This window comes from Misgurnus anguillicaudatus, chromosome 22 (genome assembly GCF_027580225.2).
Source record: "Misgurnus anguillicaudatus chromosome 22, ASM2758022v2, whole genome shotgun sequence".
Classification (NCBI taxonomy): domain Eukaryota; kingdom Metazoa; phylum Chordata; class Actinopteri; order Cypriniformes; family Cobitidae; genus Misgurnus; species Misgurnus anguillicaudatus.
In genome coordinates this window covers 6954820-6970595 of record NC_073358.2, presented here as the reverse complement: position 1 = coordinate 6970595, position 15776 = coordinate 6954820, and the positions used below count along the sequence as shown (strand labels likewise).

Genomic DNA, 15776 nt, shown 5'->3' with positions numbered 1-15776 from the left:
GTATTTAAAATTATTTGACAGAGTATTAACACTTAATGACATTTTAATGTAATGTTAACCCATAAAGCTAGGTAGATTCTTAAGTTTGATAATTATTCTGCTATGTCATGTTTATGACAGATTAGTTATGATGTATTGGCTTATGTCAAGTTTTCATATCAAAGACATCTGAAACAATGTCATCTTTGCATTAAAAATGACATAACTGAACAAATGACACTTAATGACAGCTATAAAAAATTTCCTTCATGTTCATGACACTTGTGATATCATGATTATGAAAGTATCATATCAGTCTTATGAACACCCCTTCAAGTTAAATGTTACCAATACATTTGACTTGACATGGCTGTAGAGTTGCAAAGGGGTGAAAAGTAAATTTATTGAAACTTTGGGGAGATTTGGAAACTTAACGGGAATTTATGGGAATTATTTGGAAATTTTGGGAAATGTATATAAACTATATCACATTCAAACATAAATTAACATTTAGTTTAGTCATAAGCAGACATGCATGCAAGGTAATACAAATTTTGAAGAATCCTGATACTTACGCCCCTCAAGTCATGGATTTATTTGAACAAATAAATGCAGGCTTAATAAATGCAGGCTTGATAAGCATAAGAGATTTATTTCAAAAATATTAAAAAGAGTAATGTGTCCAAACTTTTGGGTGGTAACTTAATTCTGTACGACAACAGAAAACTGGCTAGCAGAATGTAGAAGAAAGAGCATCACACCTTCAGCTAGCTACATGATAGCTAGCCTCATAAATTCGTTAATTAAATAGTGCTAGCTTACATTTACATATCTGATTTACTGGCTTCAAGAAATGATTTGTGCATATGGAAGAATGCAAGTACACGCAGGGGGTGTGGCCTCATTTGCCCTTCAGTAACCCCGGATTTCCACAGACTGCGGAGCGGCTGCAGATCGGCTCCGCTGCGTTACGGCTCCGCACTCCGCCGTCCGCCAATACCCGCCAGTTCCGTATTTGTTGCAGAGCGGCTGCGTGCTGAAGTGACGAGGTCTCGCAAATTCACGTTATGATCGCGCGATATCTAGTTCTGTCTCCGCCCATTATGACGTTAAATTATGACGTTTTGCTGGACCAGCCCAGATCACAACACAAGATCTTGCGATTGACCCTCAATTTCCACCGACTGCGTACCCTCAATTTCCACCGACTGCGGAAAGGCTGCGGATCCGCTGCGGAACGGCGGCGGAGTCAATCGGTTTCCATTCAAGTCAATGTGTGTATTTCCACTGACTGCGTTCCGAATCCGTCACAGCTCCGGCCATCCGCAGCCCTCCGGCACAAATACGCAGAGCTTCTATTTTTGACGGATGCCGGACAGCTCCGCAGGGCGGAGCCATGACTTTATTGTGTGATCATACCTGAATTGGCGAGATCTCGTGTTGTGATCTGGGCTGGTTTGTAATAACGTCATAATTCAACGTCATAATGGGCGGAGACAGAACTAGATATCGCGCGATCTTCATGTGAATTTGCGAGAACTCACGGGTCCTCGTCACTTCAGCACGCAGCCGCTCTGCAACAAATACGGATCCGGTGGGTATTAGCGGACGGCGGAGTGCGGAGCCGTAAAGCAGGGGAGCCGATCTGCAGCCGCTCCACAGTCGGTGGAAATCCGGGGTGACTCCACCGCCGTTCCGCAGCAGATCCGCAGCCGTTTCGCAGTCGGTGGAAATCCGGGGTAAGCAGTATGCATGCGACTGAGAAATGTGCAGGGTAAAAAAATTCAAATGAAGTTGCATTAAATCTTGTTGTTTTAAACAAAATTATATATTTTTTAACTACATTTAATTTCCCTGCAATTTTTTCAAATTTTTCTTTAATTCCTGTTAATTTCCAGTTTATCCCCAATAATTCCTGTTAATTTCAATATATTTCCATTAATTCCCATGGAAAGTATCCAGCCTTGAAAATTCCCAAAATTTTGCTACCCTACATGTCTGTGCAAAAATATGCTTGAAAATATGCTATTAAAATTATATCATACACATAAGTATATTTTTAATAAAAAATGAAGTTTTTCGTGGGATTACGTACATACGGACAAACTGATAAACCCTGACAGTGTTTTGACTCTCGGTGCAATGACCACAGAGTCATCTAAAATTCCCATGAGCACACAGTAAGACAATCTGATGATCTTTCATGCTGTTCCTCTCACAGGGCGACCTTCATGTACTGAGAAACTAACACATGTGTGTGAGGATTTTACACTCAAACGGGCCAAAGTCACGTACAACCTATTCAAGTATTTCTCCCATGTATATATCTGCCGCAGATATTCTGTGTTTACCATACAGTTGTACGCACACAAGTGGATCTAGATTTAAAAAGTGAGAAGCTGCTGGTGGGAATGTATCTCACACGCTCTCAAAAGTCATAAACAAGCATAATGCTACAGATGCTGTGTAAGCAACCGTACGTGTGTGTTCATACGTATGTGTGTGTCTCTGATGCTAGTGTGGAAAGAACAGACCCTCTGTCTGCTCTGGCGCGGGAGTACGGTGGATCTAAGAGGAACGCTTTACTGAAGTGGTGCCAAAAGAAAACAGAGGGCTATCCGGTAAGGAGCACCGACCCTGACCCCTATTTCTTTCTCTCTCTTTCTCTCTCAGTGAAGTTTTATTGGTCAGACTGTTCAAATACAACATTGCGATGGGAATGTAAAGTAAAAAAGAATTTATGGGTTTAACGGTAAAGTGTGTAACTTCTACACCATGGACATTAGCAACTGAAAATGCAATTTCTTTGTAATAGATTTTTCCCAAATTGATGTCACCATTTGTTTCAGTGTTGCTGTGCCAGATTGGTTAATCAAGCAGTCGTGTTGTTTCCACAACTGTACTGATGTAATCATCCTGATTTTAAATCTTAAATAACAAAAATGTTTGATGTGATCGGGGCAGATCGGGAGGCGTAAGATTCGATTTGTAATCATCACACATAACATGATAATCTGAGCTCAACATCAGAACTGATCGTAGTCCTGGAGTCTCAGATTCTCGGGAGGGGAAACTGGAGTAAATGCGGTCTGAAAATCCTATGTGAGCTTGGCTTAAGTTGAATTACTATAAAAGCAATACCTATTTGGGGGGGAGGGGGTTGGACGATATGGTCGAACTTTTTATCGCCAATATACTTATTCATTTTTGTTGATACAGTATAAATCCAGTAACGGTATGAATGTTGTTTTGATTAGTATTGACTTTTATTGTTCCATAGTTTTGATCAATGTAACTGCATAGCAAGCTACATAATGATATGATAAATCTATTTTGACTAATAGAGACAGAGCGCAGTTATGCAAATTTAAAAACCACAGTTTTTACGGTTTCACGGTTTCCACTTTTGTGTCTTTAAACGCTCGTTTTTTGGGGGTCGACAGCTTATAAAAACTTATTTACAGATCAAACTTAAAAACAAAATAATACCTAAAAGCTGCTGTGTGACAATATGTACAGCTAACAAGCCAAAAAAGTTTTTATTGACCTAAACTAAAGCTGTCGACCTCAAAAAACGAGCGTTTAAAGACACAAAAGTGGAAACAGGCAACTTTTCATAGTACTCCTATTAGTAAAACTGCGTCCACTAGGGGGAAACGTAGTCGGCGATCCACTTTTTTCTGGCTCGACAGCTTATAAAAACGTGTTTCTGGGTTTTTTGGCTTGTTGGCTGTATATCTTGTCGCGCAGCAGCTTTTGGGCATTGTTCTGTTTTTGTTGTGAGCCAGAGATGACGGGGAGGCGGCCTCTCGCAATACAAAGTCAATGGAGACGGTTGGATTGTTTCCCCCCCGGTGGGCGTGGTTTTCAGGTTATGACGCGCTGCCCTCTATTGGGTAAAAATGTGTTTTCTATACCAAGAAAATGACAAGATGAAAAAAAATATTTTCTGTTACAAATTTTCACATAGCACATTAAAATTCAAATCCACAATTTGATTTTCAAAAATGTATTATAAAAACTGATTATTTGTTCCGCAAAATGCAATAAATCAAATTTTTTCTTCAAAATTATATAAATCTATTGAATCAATATATAAATGTGCATTCAATAGAGCCCGACCGATATATCGGCAGGCCGATATTATCAGCCGATATTAGGCATTTTCCATACTATCATATCGGCATTCAGGGCCGGAGTGGGGCCACTTTTCAGCCCGGGAGTTTCAGGCCCAAGACCGGCCCACTTTTTCCATAGTGTTATTCCAAATTAGCACTTTTTTCAAACTGGATAAATAAAGCAACAGTCCAGCTCTTACTATAGTTTCTATTAATATCATGGTTAAACAAATAAGGTAAAAGTTAAATAATATTTCACTTAAGATGAGAAGTTAACAAAAATATTCCTCTACACTCTAAAAAAGGCTGTGTTATTTTCCACCCACAATGGGTAAATATTGGACAGAACACACGCCGGGCCAAAAATAACCCAATGTTGGATTGTTGTTATGCAACCATGGATTATAATAACCCAACAGTTGGGTTAAAACAACCCAGCATTGGGTCAATTTTAACCCGGCAGCGTGTTCTGTCCAATATTTACCCATTATGGGTCAAAAATAACCCAGCCCTGTTTAGAATCTATTCCACAAGAAAAGGTTGATAAATTATTATCATTGCTAATGCTATGAGGCCTATGATTAATCAGATGCAAATAGAAATATAAAACCCAGTCCTAATTAAAAAAGAAAACAATTTGACAAAAATATTGAATCCAATATTGGGTAAATATATAGCATAACAAGTGATTTATAAGCTTTTTTTTTTCGGCTGGTCATTTTTGACTGGGAACAAAAGGTGTTATATGGTTCTGAACACAACCTGAGGGTTAAGTAACTTTAATTCATATTGTTTTCTCATGGCCTCCTCATTTTCAGCGGGGAACTGGCTTATCTACTGCTCAGAAGCTGCTTGCATAATATTTGCAAAGTCTATGAATCGCCATGTATACACAAAAGGCTAATATTTTAACTAAAAAAAATGGCTTGTAAATAGTTTGACAACGGTATTAGCCGAATAATTACGTTGCTAATGCTAATCATTACTAGGCTTATTTCTCTTTAAGTTACCTGTTGTTGTCCTCTTGAAAATAAATCTGTAGGTTTGGCACATTTGGCAGCATCATCCTCCAATGAATTTTTTCTTCAACCTGTTTTTTACGCCCTCCTCCTCTCAGACGCGTATTGTTACGGTAGGGCCGGCCCAGCCTACCGGAGAAAAGTTTTCTGGGACGTGCTATGGACCGAACCAACTCTATGGGAGGGGAGGGGAAACTCCCTCACATGGTACAACCCATGCAGAGGCTGCGCGCTGCAGTGTCAACGCGAAACGTGTGAAGTGTCATTTAAGAGAAGATAGACTCACTAAAGTGACAAATGTAAAAAAAAAAAAACTCCACCGGCCCAAAAGTGAAGCGGCCCACCGGGAATTCTCCCGGTTCTCCCGATTACCCACCCCGGGCCTGTCGGCATTCATAATGGCCGATAAATGAATATAAAAAAAAAACAAACAAAACAGCCTTCAACCATGTCATGAGTGTTGCCGTTGTATAGTTTGTCCACCAGAAGGCACTCTACAACCTCCCTGTTGGCAACACTCATGTATAATGCGTCACACATCCTGCAACCTGCTGATCCAGAGAACAACGGTTAATTGAGTTCATGGTGAGTTGGTCACGAGACAATAAAAGAGACAAGTTTCTTTTTAAAATACATTATCATATTATTTTAGTCAAAATTCACAAATAACTACAAATAACTAATGTTAGGGAAATCTGTTAATGTTTTATTGTGCGTTTCTGGAAAAAATATCGGCCAATATATCGGATATATTCGTTGACTTCATATAAAATAATGGAAAGTGCCTCGCTCGTAAAATTTTCTTGGATTACGTTTCTTCCCCTCCACAGAAAACCACCACAGGTTTATTAATGCCATCAAAAGTATTATTTTGTTTTTGTTTGTTTGTTGATCACGAAGTACAAAGTAGATGAGGAAAACTACGATTCTGCATGAATTCAATAAGCCGCCATTACTGTTTACAGTGCGTGGAATGGTGCGCTGTGATGATTTGAGCGGATTTATTGCATTCTGCAGAGAAGGAGTACTGGCGTTTGTCGTGGTTTTGAAAAAAGAGAGAAAAGATGACAGAATAACACGGCGGATATCAGATTTTGCGTAAAATGAAGAATTTACATTTTGATATTGACCAGATACAATACTGCTTTTGGTGGTAACTAATAAAAAATGGCATTTATCACGTTTTGGAACTAGGACTGTCACAATGATTAAATAATCGTCTCATTGCGAGTGTTTGACCTCATCGCGATGATTTCAGAACACCGCAATAAGTGCACATCTCTCTAAAAACACAAGGGGGAGCTGCGGTGCCTGTATAAACGAGACAGTATCAGATTACTTTTAAATATGCGTTATGTGTATTAATATTTACAGCCAGGTAAACCTTGCAAAAGATTTAATGTAAAAAATCACAACAATGTGTGAAAATTATTTCATGAACAAACAAAAAAATGTATGAGAATGAAATGTCCAAGCAACAAAAAAGACAATCAATCGTCATAATCGTTAAAGCCCTAAAACAAGCAATTAATCGTCATATTCATCAAAATGTATTAGACAATTAACCGTCAGCCAGATTTCATAATCGTGACAGCCCTATTTGGAACAAAACTCTATATATAAGATACTAGCTTACTACAACATATACTCATAACAAGACAAGTGTCATATCTGCATATATACTTTAAACTTTTGCATGAGTTCATCTTTTCCCTTTTCTAATATGGGCACCTGATGGCTTAAGCCTATTTTCCTCATCCGTTAATCAGTTTGTGTTGCATTACATCTCCCGTTCTCCCTCCTTATATGGTGTCACAATTAGAAGCTGTGATTTGATGCGAACTAACCCTGCGCCTCCTTCTCGCACTTCTGAGTGACAGCTCTTCTCTGGGCTAACACTCCAAAGTTTCAACCAGATTAATTGATCGCATGGTAACAATAGTATGATTTGACGCAAGGTACAGATGAGCGATTCATATCCGATCAGAGATTCCGTTTCCTCACTGTCCCGGAGAGTGCAGCTAATAGTTGCTAGGCTACAAAAGATGTCACGGGAGCGCACTTTGAGCCACGTTTAACATGTGTTTTTAGACGTGACATGTGAACTGCCAAGGAACCCTGTGATGTATATCGAAATATCAAAAATGTGTTTAGAAACCATATCAACGGTATTTTAAAAAATTATATACGGCAAAATATATTGTTATTGATTTATTGTCCACCCCTACTCTTTTTTTGCATTCAATTTTTTGTTGTGTTTTGACCTGTCATCTTCCTAATTCTACCTTACTGATTGTAAAGAGAACAACATTCAATTGACATAATTTGTGTCCACATATTGTTTTGTTTTTATAATCAGGTTTATAAAAACATGCAGTCACAACAGTCCAGTTTTTTATTTACCAGGTTATATAGCGTTAAGTAGTTTTTTGCTAATTGCACTTGCTATTCAGAGTGAAATTACATTTGTTATAGTTCTACAGCAGTAATTGCAGTCATTTGTTTAATTTAATGCCGAATGGGTTTTGCATACAATTATGTTTAATGTGGTCTTTTCAAGTTAAATAGCCTTTTTGACCAGTGCTTTTTTAAACATTTTGGCTGCGTCTGAAATAGGGATGTCAATTTATGCAATTTCCCATATTTCGATGATTGTTTAAATGAACGTTCGATCAATCGAGTTATCGTTAACTGTAATGGTGCGTTCACACTAGCTGCGGTAGAGGCGACAAAAAGCGCGCATTTGCGCTTAGTTGGACGCTTAAACATTTTGAGTTTACTTGCTTCATTCGCGTGTGAAAGCCGTGCGTGAATTTCTAGTCATTCGGGACGAAAATTTGCATCATGGGAGGGGCTTCTGCAACTTCCTGTAATCACGTCACTACTACAGCAAGGTCCTGATTGGTTAACGTAGCACGGAAATCCGACAAAGTTCAGTTTTTTTGAACTCGCGCGTTTCCCACAGCAATCACCACAGGATGCCTATTCGTGTCTTTGCATTGACTTAACATGTTAATCACTCGGGCTGGCCGCCTCTACCGCGTCTGGTGTGAACGGCCAGTTATAGTGCAATAAGCCACTGCAGTGGCATATAGGCAATGACGTGAAAGTGTGCGTAAATACTATTTTTTGTCTAAATACTATAGCATGCTAGTGGGATTGTAAAATGAGTCAATGTAGTTGATGTTTTGATAAAATCATCAATTTAAACTTATCAAAACGCGCTCTATAGAATAGTTTGTTTATTTAGGGCTACTGTAGAAACATGGTGGTGTGAAATGGCGACTTCCATGTAATAAGACTTGTAATGGCTCATTTGAATCCTCTTGGTAAGTTACTGCTTCATTTTCTTTCCAATTCACCAGAAAGCAAATAATCTTGACAAAAGCATTCAATACATTTTGTGTCCAAGTCTCCACAGCTTCGCCATGAACAATTACAACAAACATAGCTTGAACATTTCGCCAGCAGACTTTGTTGCACAAATCAGCTTATGAATTGATCTAGTTAAAGAGCGACTATCTATATAGGCCATCTCGTGGTGTCCATATGTGTGTGTGCATCAGTAACCACATTTATTTTAGCATGTTTATTTTATATATAGTAAATATGAAGAGTTTGGTTCCAAAACGCTATAAACGCCATTTTTGAAAAAAATTAGTTACTGCCAAAATGAGTATAATATCAGGTCAGTATTTAAAAGTAAATAATTAATTTTACGCAAAATCCAATATCCGCCGTGTTATTCTGTCATCTTTTCTCCCTTTTTTCCCAAAATGCGATAAACGCCACTCCTCCTTTTTTACAGAACGCAGTAAATCCACTCCAGAAATTACAGCGTACCATTAACGCAATGTAAATAAACAATAGCGGCGCGCTGAGTACACTGAGTCCTAGTTTTCCTCATCTACTTTGTACTTCGTGATCAACAAACAAAACAAAATAATACTTTAATAGCATTGATAAACCTGTGCTTGTTTTCTGTGACGGGAAAGATTGTCATCAACATCTAATAATTTACGCAAAGCACTCGGAAGACTGGTGCTTATCTCCTGACAGCATCAAGTTTCTCATGCTAACACATTGACCCCAGGGGATCTTATGAAAAACTTTCCATTATTTTACTCAAAGTCAACGAAAATCGAGCAGGACCAAAACATTTTACAGCTGATCGGTGTGAAAAATGCTAAGCGACGACGTCAAGTATAACCACAGGAATGACAGTGATCTTAATATGACAAAGTAAGTGTTTTGATGACATTAATGTTTATTTTTTTAGTCAGTAGCCTCTTTCACACAGTAATTCTGCTAAATTACCATGAATTTACCAGTAAATACAAAAATGTGCTGTTCACAGACGCAGTGGCGTTCCGTTATTTTACCAGTAAGACATCATTCACACATCAGTATCAAAATACCGGTAAATTCGTTGAGAAAGCGGAAGTACCTGTAGCACGCGGCGAGCTCAGTGTTGTATTTGTAAACAATCCACGTCGTTCATATCCACGCTCCGTATTGTGCTGTTTTCACGTCTGTGGTAAACAGTCGCGAAGTTGCTCATGACCAAACAACACTGAATGAGACGACGTCAAACCGAAAATGCGTTTTTAACAACACTACTGTTTGCACGTTAGGCTTCACAGAGGGCGTGCTAAGGACGTCGGCAATTCGGTGGTAAGCTGTTTTAAACAACTTTTGTGAAGAAATGTGGACGTAAACTTCAGGTGTGCTCAACTTTCAAGCAGCATGTGTGTGGAAACGTCCGTAAACAGTGCGGGGGTAAACGCGTCATCTGTATTAAAACGCTATGATTGGCCCGAAGCTGTCAGCAAGGTCTGACGTCGTCCGTTCTAAATGCCGGTAATCCTATAATTTTCGTTCACACATAGCGCTTACCGGTAAATTACTGGTAATCTTACAACCTGTCTTACTGGTAAATTGGGAGCACTGATTTACCGGAAAGGTTCTGTTCACACATGATCTGTTAACTGCAATTTACCGGTAAATTACCAGTAAAGACTGTATGTGTGAAAGGGACTAGTGTGTACAACTGTTCAACTAAATGAATATAAAATGGCAAAGATGAATGCTCGTTTGTACATTGAATTAATAGATTTCTAGCATTTTGAGGAAATTTTTTTTCGTTTTTGTAATAAATCTTTGAAAATCAAGTTATGGATTTGAATTTTGTAATGTTATTATAACCTAAAGATGCTATGGGAAAGTTTGTAACAGAAAATAGTGTTTTTCATCTTGTCACTTTCTTAGTATAGAAAACACGTATTTACCGAAATTTGTCAAAATGGATTTATTGCGTTTTGGAACCAAACTCTTCATATGTAAGCACAATATATGAAGTAAATGGTATTTCTTCCACGGTGGGCCATCGGTGTCAGGCATCGACATGTACTGTGAAGTAAACAGCGTGTAATTGGACACGTACGGATCTGTGTGAGGCCCTAATGTTTCTTCTGGGTCTCTCGCTGCTTTATTAGCGCGTATGAAGCCCATTAAACCCTTAGGGGACCAGATCCAAGCCTCCATTGTCATGTGTGAATGTAAGATTATTGGTTAAACGCTTAAACACGCTTCCCTCTCATATTGGGCTCAGCTGGTAAACAAATTGAAGAAAGGCTGCTGACACAACCAGAAAACAGTGGCCTGTTCACTTAGCTTGAGGAGGTGATTTATTTAAACAGCAGCTAAAGGCAGACGGCTCTCAGGTGACCTGTTCTGGCTCTTATTAGCTTACGCGTAGACAATTGTAGTATGTGCAGATGGTAAATACAGCTTAGCTTTAATAAAGTTGGAAAAGCTGGACATTACAGTGTTTAGTCATCGCTCGCCCTTGGTTTCTATTGTTTCATAATGCTGATTCACAGGGCTTTACAGTGGTCAGCGTAAATTCCCTACAAGACAGATGGTCACGTTACATCAAGCCGACCACTGTTACGTTTTTCCTCCGAGCAGGAGCCCACAGTTTATTTCATAACTTTTTTATTGTTTTTATTCGGAAAACCCAGCATGAGATTTTCCTGTTTCAGCCTTACTGTGATAGTCGCAAGATGCCGGAAACTTCGATTGGGCATTTGCGTAACCATTCAGTTCTCTGGGGGCAAAGATAATGGGTATTTTGTGGCCTGTATGCAATCAGAGGTTTAAACTAATAATGTAGTGGTGCATTTCAGCCCATACTTTAAACCATATCATGTTTGGTCATATTATGTTCATTTAATTGAAAACATATTATGGATGTGGCGTTAGATGAAAATGCAGTCATGCACAGAATTAAAGGCAGTCAGTATATTTAATACAGTGGAATACTGCATTATTGTTAGTATAAAATCCAATCATATTATTCAAATATTATTCAAATATTACCCTGATAAAATACACTCACCTAAAGGATTATTAGGAACACCATACTAATTCTGTATTTAACCCGCTTTCGCCTTCAGAACTGCCTTAATTCTACTTGCCATTGATTCAAGGTGCTGAAAGCATTATTTAGAAATGTTGGCCCATGCTGATAGGATAGCATCTTGCAGTTGATAGAGATTTGTGGGATGCACATCCAGGGCACGAAACTCCCGTTCCACCACATCCCAAAGATGCTCTATTGTAGGGCTGCACGATTCGGAGAAAAAATCTAATTGCGATTTTTCTGATCTAAATTGCGATTCGCGATTTAAAGTGCGATTCATTAGTATATAATAAAAGAGGTACATCCAGGTTTGTTGTGGTGGTTTTAATAGCACCAAAGAAAGATGCTGTGCAATTGTTTATTTAAAACCTCTTAAACATTGTACCAAGTTGTCTGCAGGACTTTGCTATTCTGCAGACAAACTTTTTTTTTTAATCTAAGAACATAAAAAAAATACAATTTAAATTTTTTTTTTTTGAAAGTTTTATTTAAAATAACATATAGGCCAATGTATTTTGGCTGTCACTACAACAATGCATCTGACAAGCAAATGTTTAGTTTTTCTTTTAATCATAAGACTATACTCATCTTGTTTTACTTTTCAGGCATCTGTAATAAATGTAAATATATTAGTTATTAGAATCTATGATTTAACATAAGCAAAAAATACAAATAAAACACTGCACAGTCCTCACTGTAGGATTTTAAATGTGGAGCTGCAGAAGCTTGTTCAGTTAAGAGTAAGGACTGATTTTAATTTTTGGTGTGTAATAAACATTTCTGACACAGAAAGCACCAGGTTACTGTCACTTTAAGACACAAGACAGCTAAACTGCTCTGCTTCAATATAGCCTACTGATAAACATCCAGCTGTTTATGTTCACTTAGACAAGAAAGAAAACTTAAGTTTAGTGATCACGCGTGTGCTGACTGCTCTCTGTGTGCGCGCTTCATGAACCCTCATGCCTGTAAATATTCAAAGCGGTGCAGATGTGCGCGTGCAAGAAAGTATAATGTACCTCTTTCGTCTGCTGTGTTCCGGGCTTTAATGAAACCTGCTTATAGTCTGATGAGGCGTTTGTCATTGTTTGCGATGCATGACGAGAAACGGACGTATATACACCTTTCTTTAAGTCCAACATTACACAAAAGGGAAATGTTTTCGCGCATTTCTGTCCTTTCATTTGCCGGTTAATGAGTTATAATGCGTTTTTAAAATGACTGAATCCAAAATCTGCCAACTTCATGACATTCCGCGTTGTGCAGTTAATTCCATTTGTATGCATTTCGCGATTCTGTCCGTGTTTTCCGCATCGCGGAAATCATTTGGCCGTACACTTTGTTGAGGAGTTGAACTGTCGCTCGCGCTCATGTTATCCAACTGGTGTGATGACGTGTTGTCAGCACCTCAGTGTTCATGCACTCTATTGGTCTAAACTGCATCAAACGTAAAATGCGCATGAAGCGAACTGTCAAAAACTGCGTACTAGATGATTGTTATATTTAATAGTTTTGAATCAAAATAATCGCATTTCTTGCGATTCGAAAATCGCATCCATTCACATCGCGATTTCGGTTTAAAAACGATTAATCGTGCAGCCCTACTCTATTGGGTTGAGATCTGGTGACTGTGGGGGCCATTTTAGTACAGTGAACTCATTGTCATGTTCAAGAAACCAATTTCAAATGATTCGAGCTTTGTGACATGGTGCATTATCCTGCTTGAAGTAGCCATCAGATGATGTGTACATGGTGGTCATAAAGGGATGGACATGGTCAGAAACAATGCTCAGGTAGGCCATGGCATTTAAATGATGGCCAATTGGCACTAAGGGGCCTAAAGAGTGCCCAGAAGACATCCCCCACACCATTACACCATTGCATTAATGAGAAATTGAACAGGTGTTCCTAATAATCCTTTAGGTGAGTGTATAGTCCACTGTGACTTATATATGTTATTTCCTATTCAAAACGCATTTTTGACTGATGCAACGTATACTCTGAAGTGACTTATAGTACAGAAAATACGGTAAGTTGTCACACCAAATAGCCACTTTGTGTGACGACTTCTTCTATAGCCAACTTCGTGTTAACATTCAAGTTCGCTCTTATCTGACGTTAGCACAGTTTTGTTGAGGAAATAACGTGTCTTTTAATATTTTAGCTGGGGAGCTATGTTGAGCTAATCCTGAAATGTAGTCAACATTAGAACACATGTCAGTTTGGGGCAAGTTGATAATTTGTTTGATAATATTTCCAGTTCTGGTTTGAATTAAAAAATTAAAACCAATAATCACATTTAAGTAGGGTTCTTCTTTTTAGATAATCTAGTGTGACAACTTACCCGCCCATGGGGCAAATTGTCACAAGTGAATATTCTCTACTCATTAGTTTACAACTTTGTAGTGAGATAAGATATGAAAATTTAATGAATATAACATATGTGGCCAAGACTTCCTTCTTTCATTTGGTATGAGATGATGTATGGTGCTCTGTAAATGTTAGGCAGTGTAAAAAGTGTGACAACTTACCCCGCTCTCCCCTACTGGACTTAATTGAGTTAACTTGAAAGATACCAATGTGATTGTTAAACGCCCACTGGCACTGACACTGTGTGCCCCCCAGTGCAGGAGGTATAGCCTCCCCTATACAAACGTCCTGGCAACGATGCTGTGTGTAACAATACAAAAATAGCCCGTTGGTCAGGCCACCTGGGTTCAATTCCGGTTTCTGTGATTCTTTGCCGATTCTGCTCCCCTATCTCCACCCAACACTTTCATTTCTCTACTATACTGTCTGAATAAAGCCATAAAAGCCCCTAAAACCAACAAAAAAATAAAATAATAAAATCTGAATGGCCCTAAAATAGGGTAGAATGCAGAGAATTAAATGTGGTTTTGGGTTGAATGTGACCCTGAATGTGACCCTGTCTGTCAAATTCATTGATTTTGACATCTTTAATCGGTCAAAATTAAAGATGTGAAAATAATATTTTTTACAGAATGTTCTTTACATAATGCAGGATGATTTATGTACAAAACAGAAAAATGCAAAAAAGGTTTTCACAGGCAGGGTCACAAGGGATCTCACTCCCTTATTTCTTATTTCCTGTCCCCAGCATGTGTTTCCTCATTTATCCGTCACTCGGCACGATTACCTGTTCATTTATCCATTTTAAGAGTGTCCGATGACAGAGGCGCAGAAAAGAGCCGTAAGAGATTGCAGTGATGTGAACAGCAATGGCCACAGGCCTCTTCTCGCATCGCATAGGTGAGAAAAGGTTAGCTGAAAAACACACGCTCCAAATTGAGTTTAATACGGGCTGAAGAAAAGGTCAAGGAAGGCTACTGGTCCACTATGTCATAAGAGACATCGGTCATAAGAACAGAGAGCTACTAATTACCCGCTAAGATGTTAAAGGAATAGTCTACTCATTTTCAATATTAAAATATGTTATTACCTTAACTAAGAATTGTTGATACATCCCTCTATCATCTGTGTGCGTGCACGTAAGCGCTGGAGCGCGCTGCGACGCTTCGATAGCATTTAGCTTAGCCCCATTCATTCAATGGTACCATTTAGAGATAAAGTTAGAAGTGACCAAACACATCAACGTTTTTCCTATTTAAGACGAGTAGTTATACGAGCAAGTTTGGTGGTACAAAATAAAACGTAGCGCTTTTCTAAGCGGATTTAAAAGAGGAACTATATTTTATGGCGTAATAGCACTTTTGGGAGTACTTCGACTCGGCGCAGTAACACCCTCCCTCTCCCATTATGAAAGTGAGAAGGGGAGCGGACTTAGAAATACTCCCAAAAGTGCTATTATGCCATAAAATATAGTTCCTCTTTTAAATCCGCTTAGAAAAGTGCTACGTTTTATTTTGTACCACCAAACTTGCTCGTATAACTACTCGTCTTAAATAGGAAAAACGTTGATGTGTTTGGTCACTTCTAACTTTATCTCTAAATGGTACAATTGAATGAATGGGGCTAAGCTAAATGCTATCGAAGCGTCGCAGCGCGCTCCAGCGCTTACGTGCACGCACACAGATGATAGAGGGATGTATCAACAATTCTTAGTTAAGGTAATAACATATTTTAATATTGAAAATGAGTAGACTATTCCTTTAAGATGGACGGTGCTTCCCTTCTTTCCAAGCTTTTTTAAATTCTCATCTCATTCATTCACATCACAATCACTCATAGGCATAGCCACCCTACACCTCCCGCAAA

At 38.6% G+C, this 15776-nt stretch overlaps 1 protein-coding gene across 3 annotated transcripts in view; it reads left to right on the top strand.

Moving 5' to 3' along the window:
• The window catches only part of specc1 (sperm antigen with calponin homology and coiled-coil domains 1), a 177362-nt gene that overhangs the window by 117471 nt on the left and 44115 nt on the right, over positions 1–15776 (top strand). For 2 of the 3 annotated variants that reach the window (XM_055200567.2, XM_055200568.2), the window contains one exon: positions 2498–2600. The exons of the other annotated variant lie outside the window; for it this stretch is intronic. In XM_055200567.2, coding sequence (XP_055056542.2) covers positions 2498–2600 — 103 coding nt within the window. The remainder of the gene's footprint in view (positions 1–2497; positions 2601–15776) is intronic. 3 annotated transcript variants of the gene reach the window in all.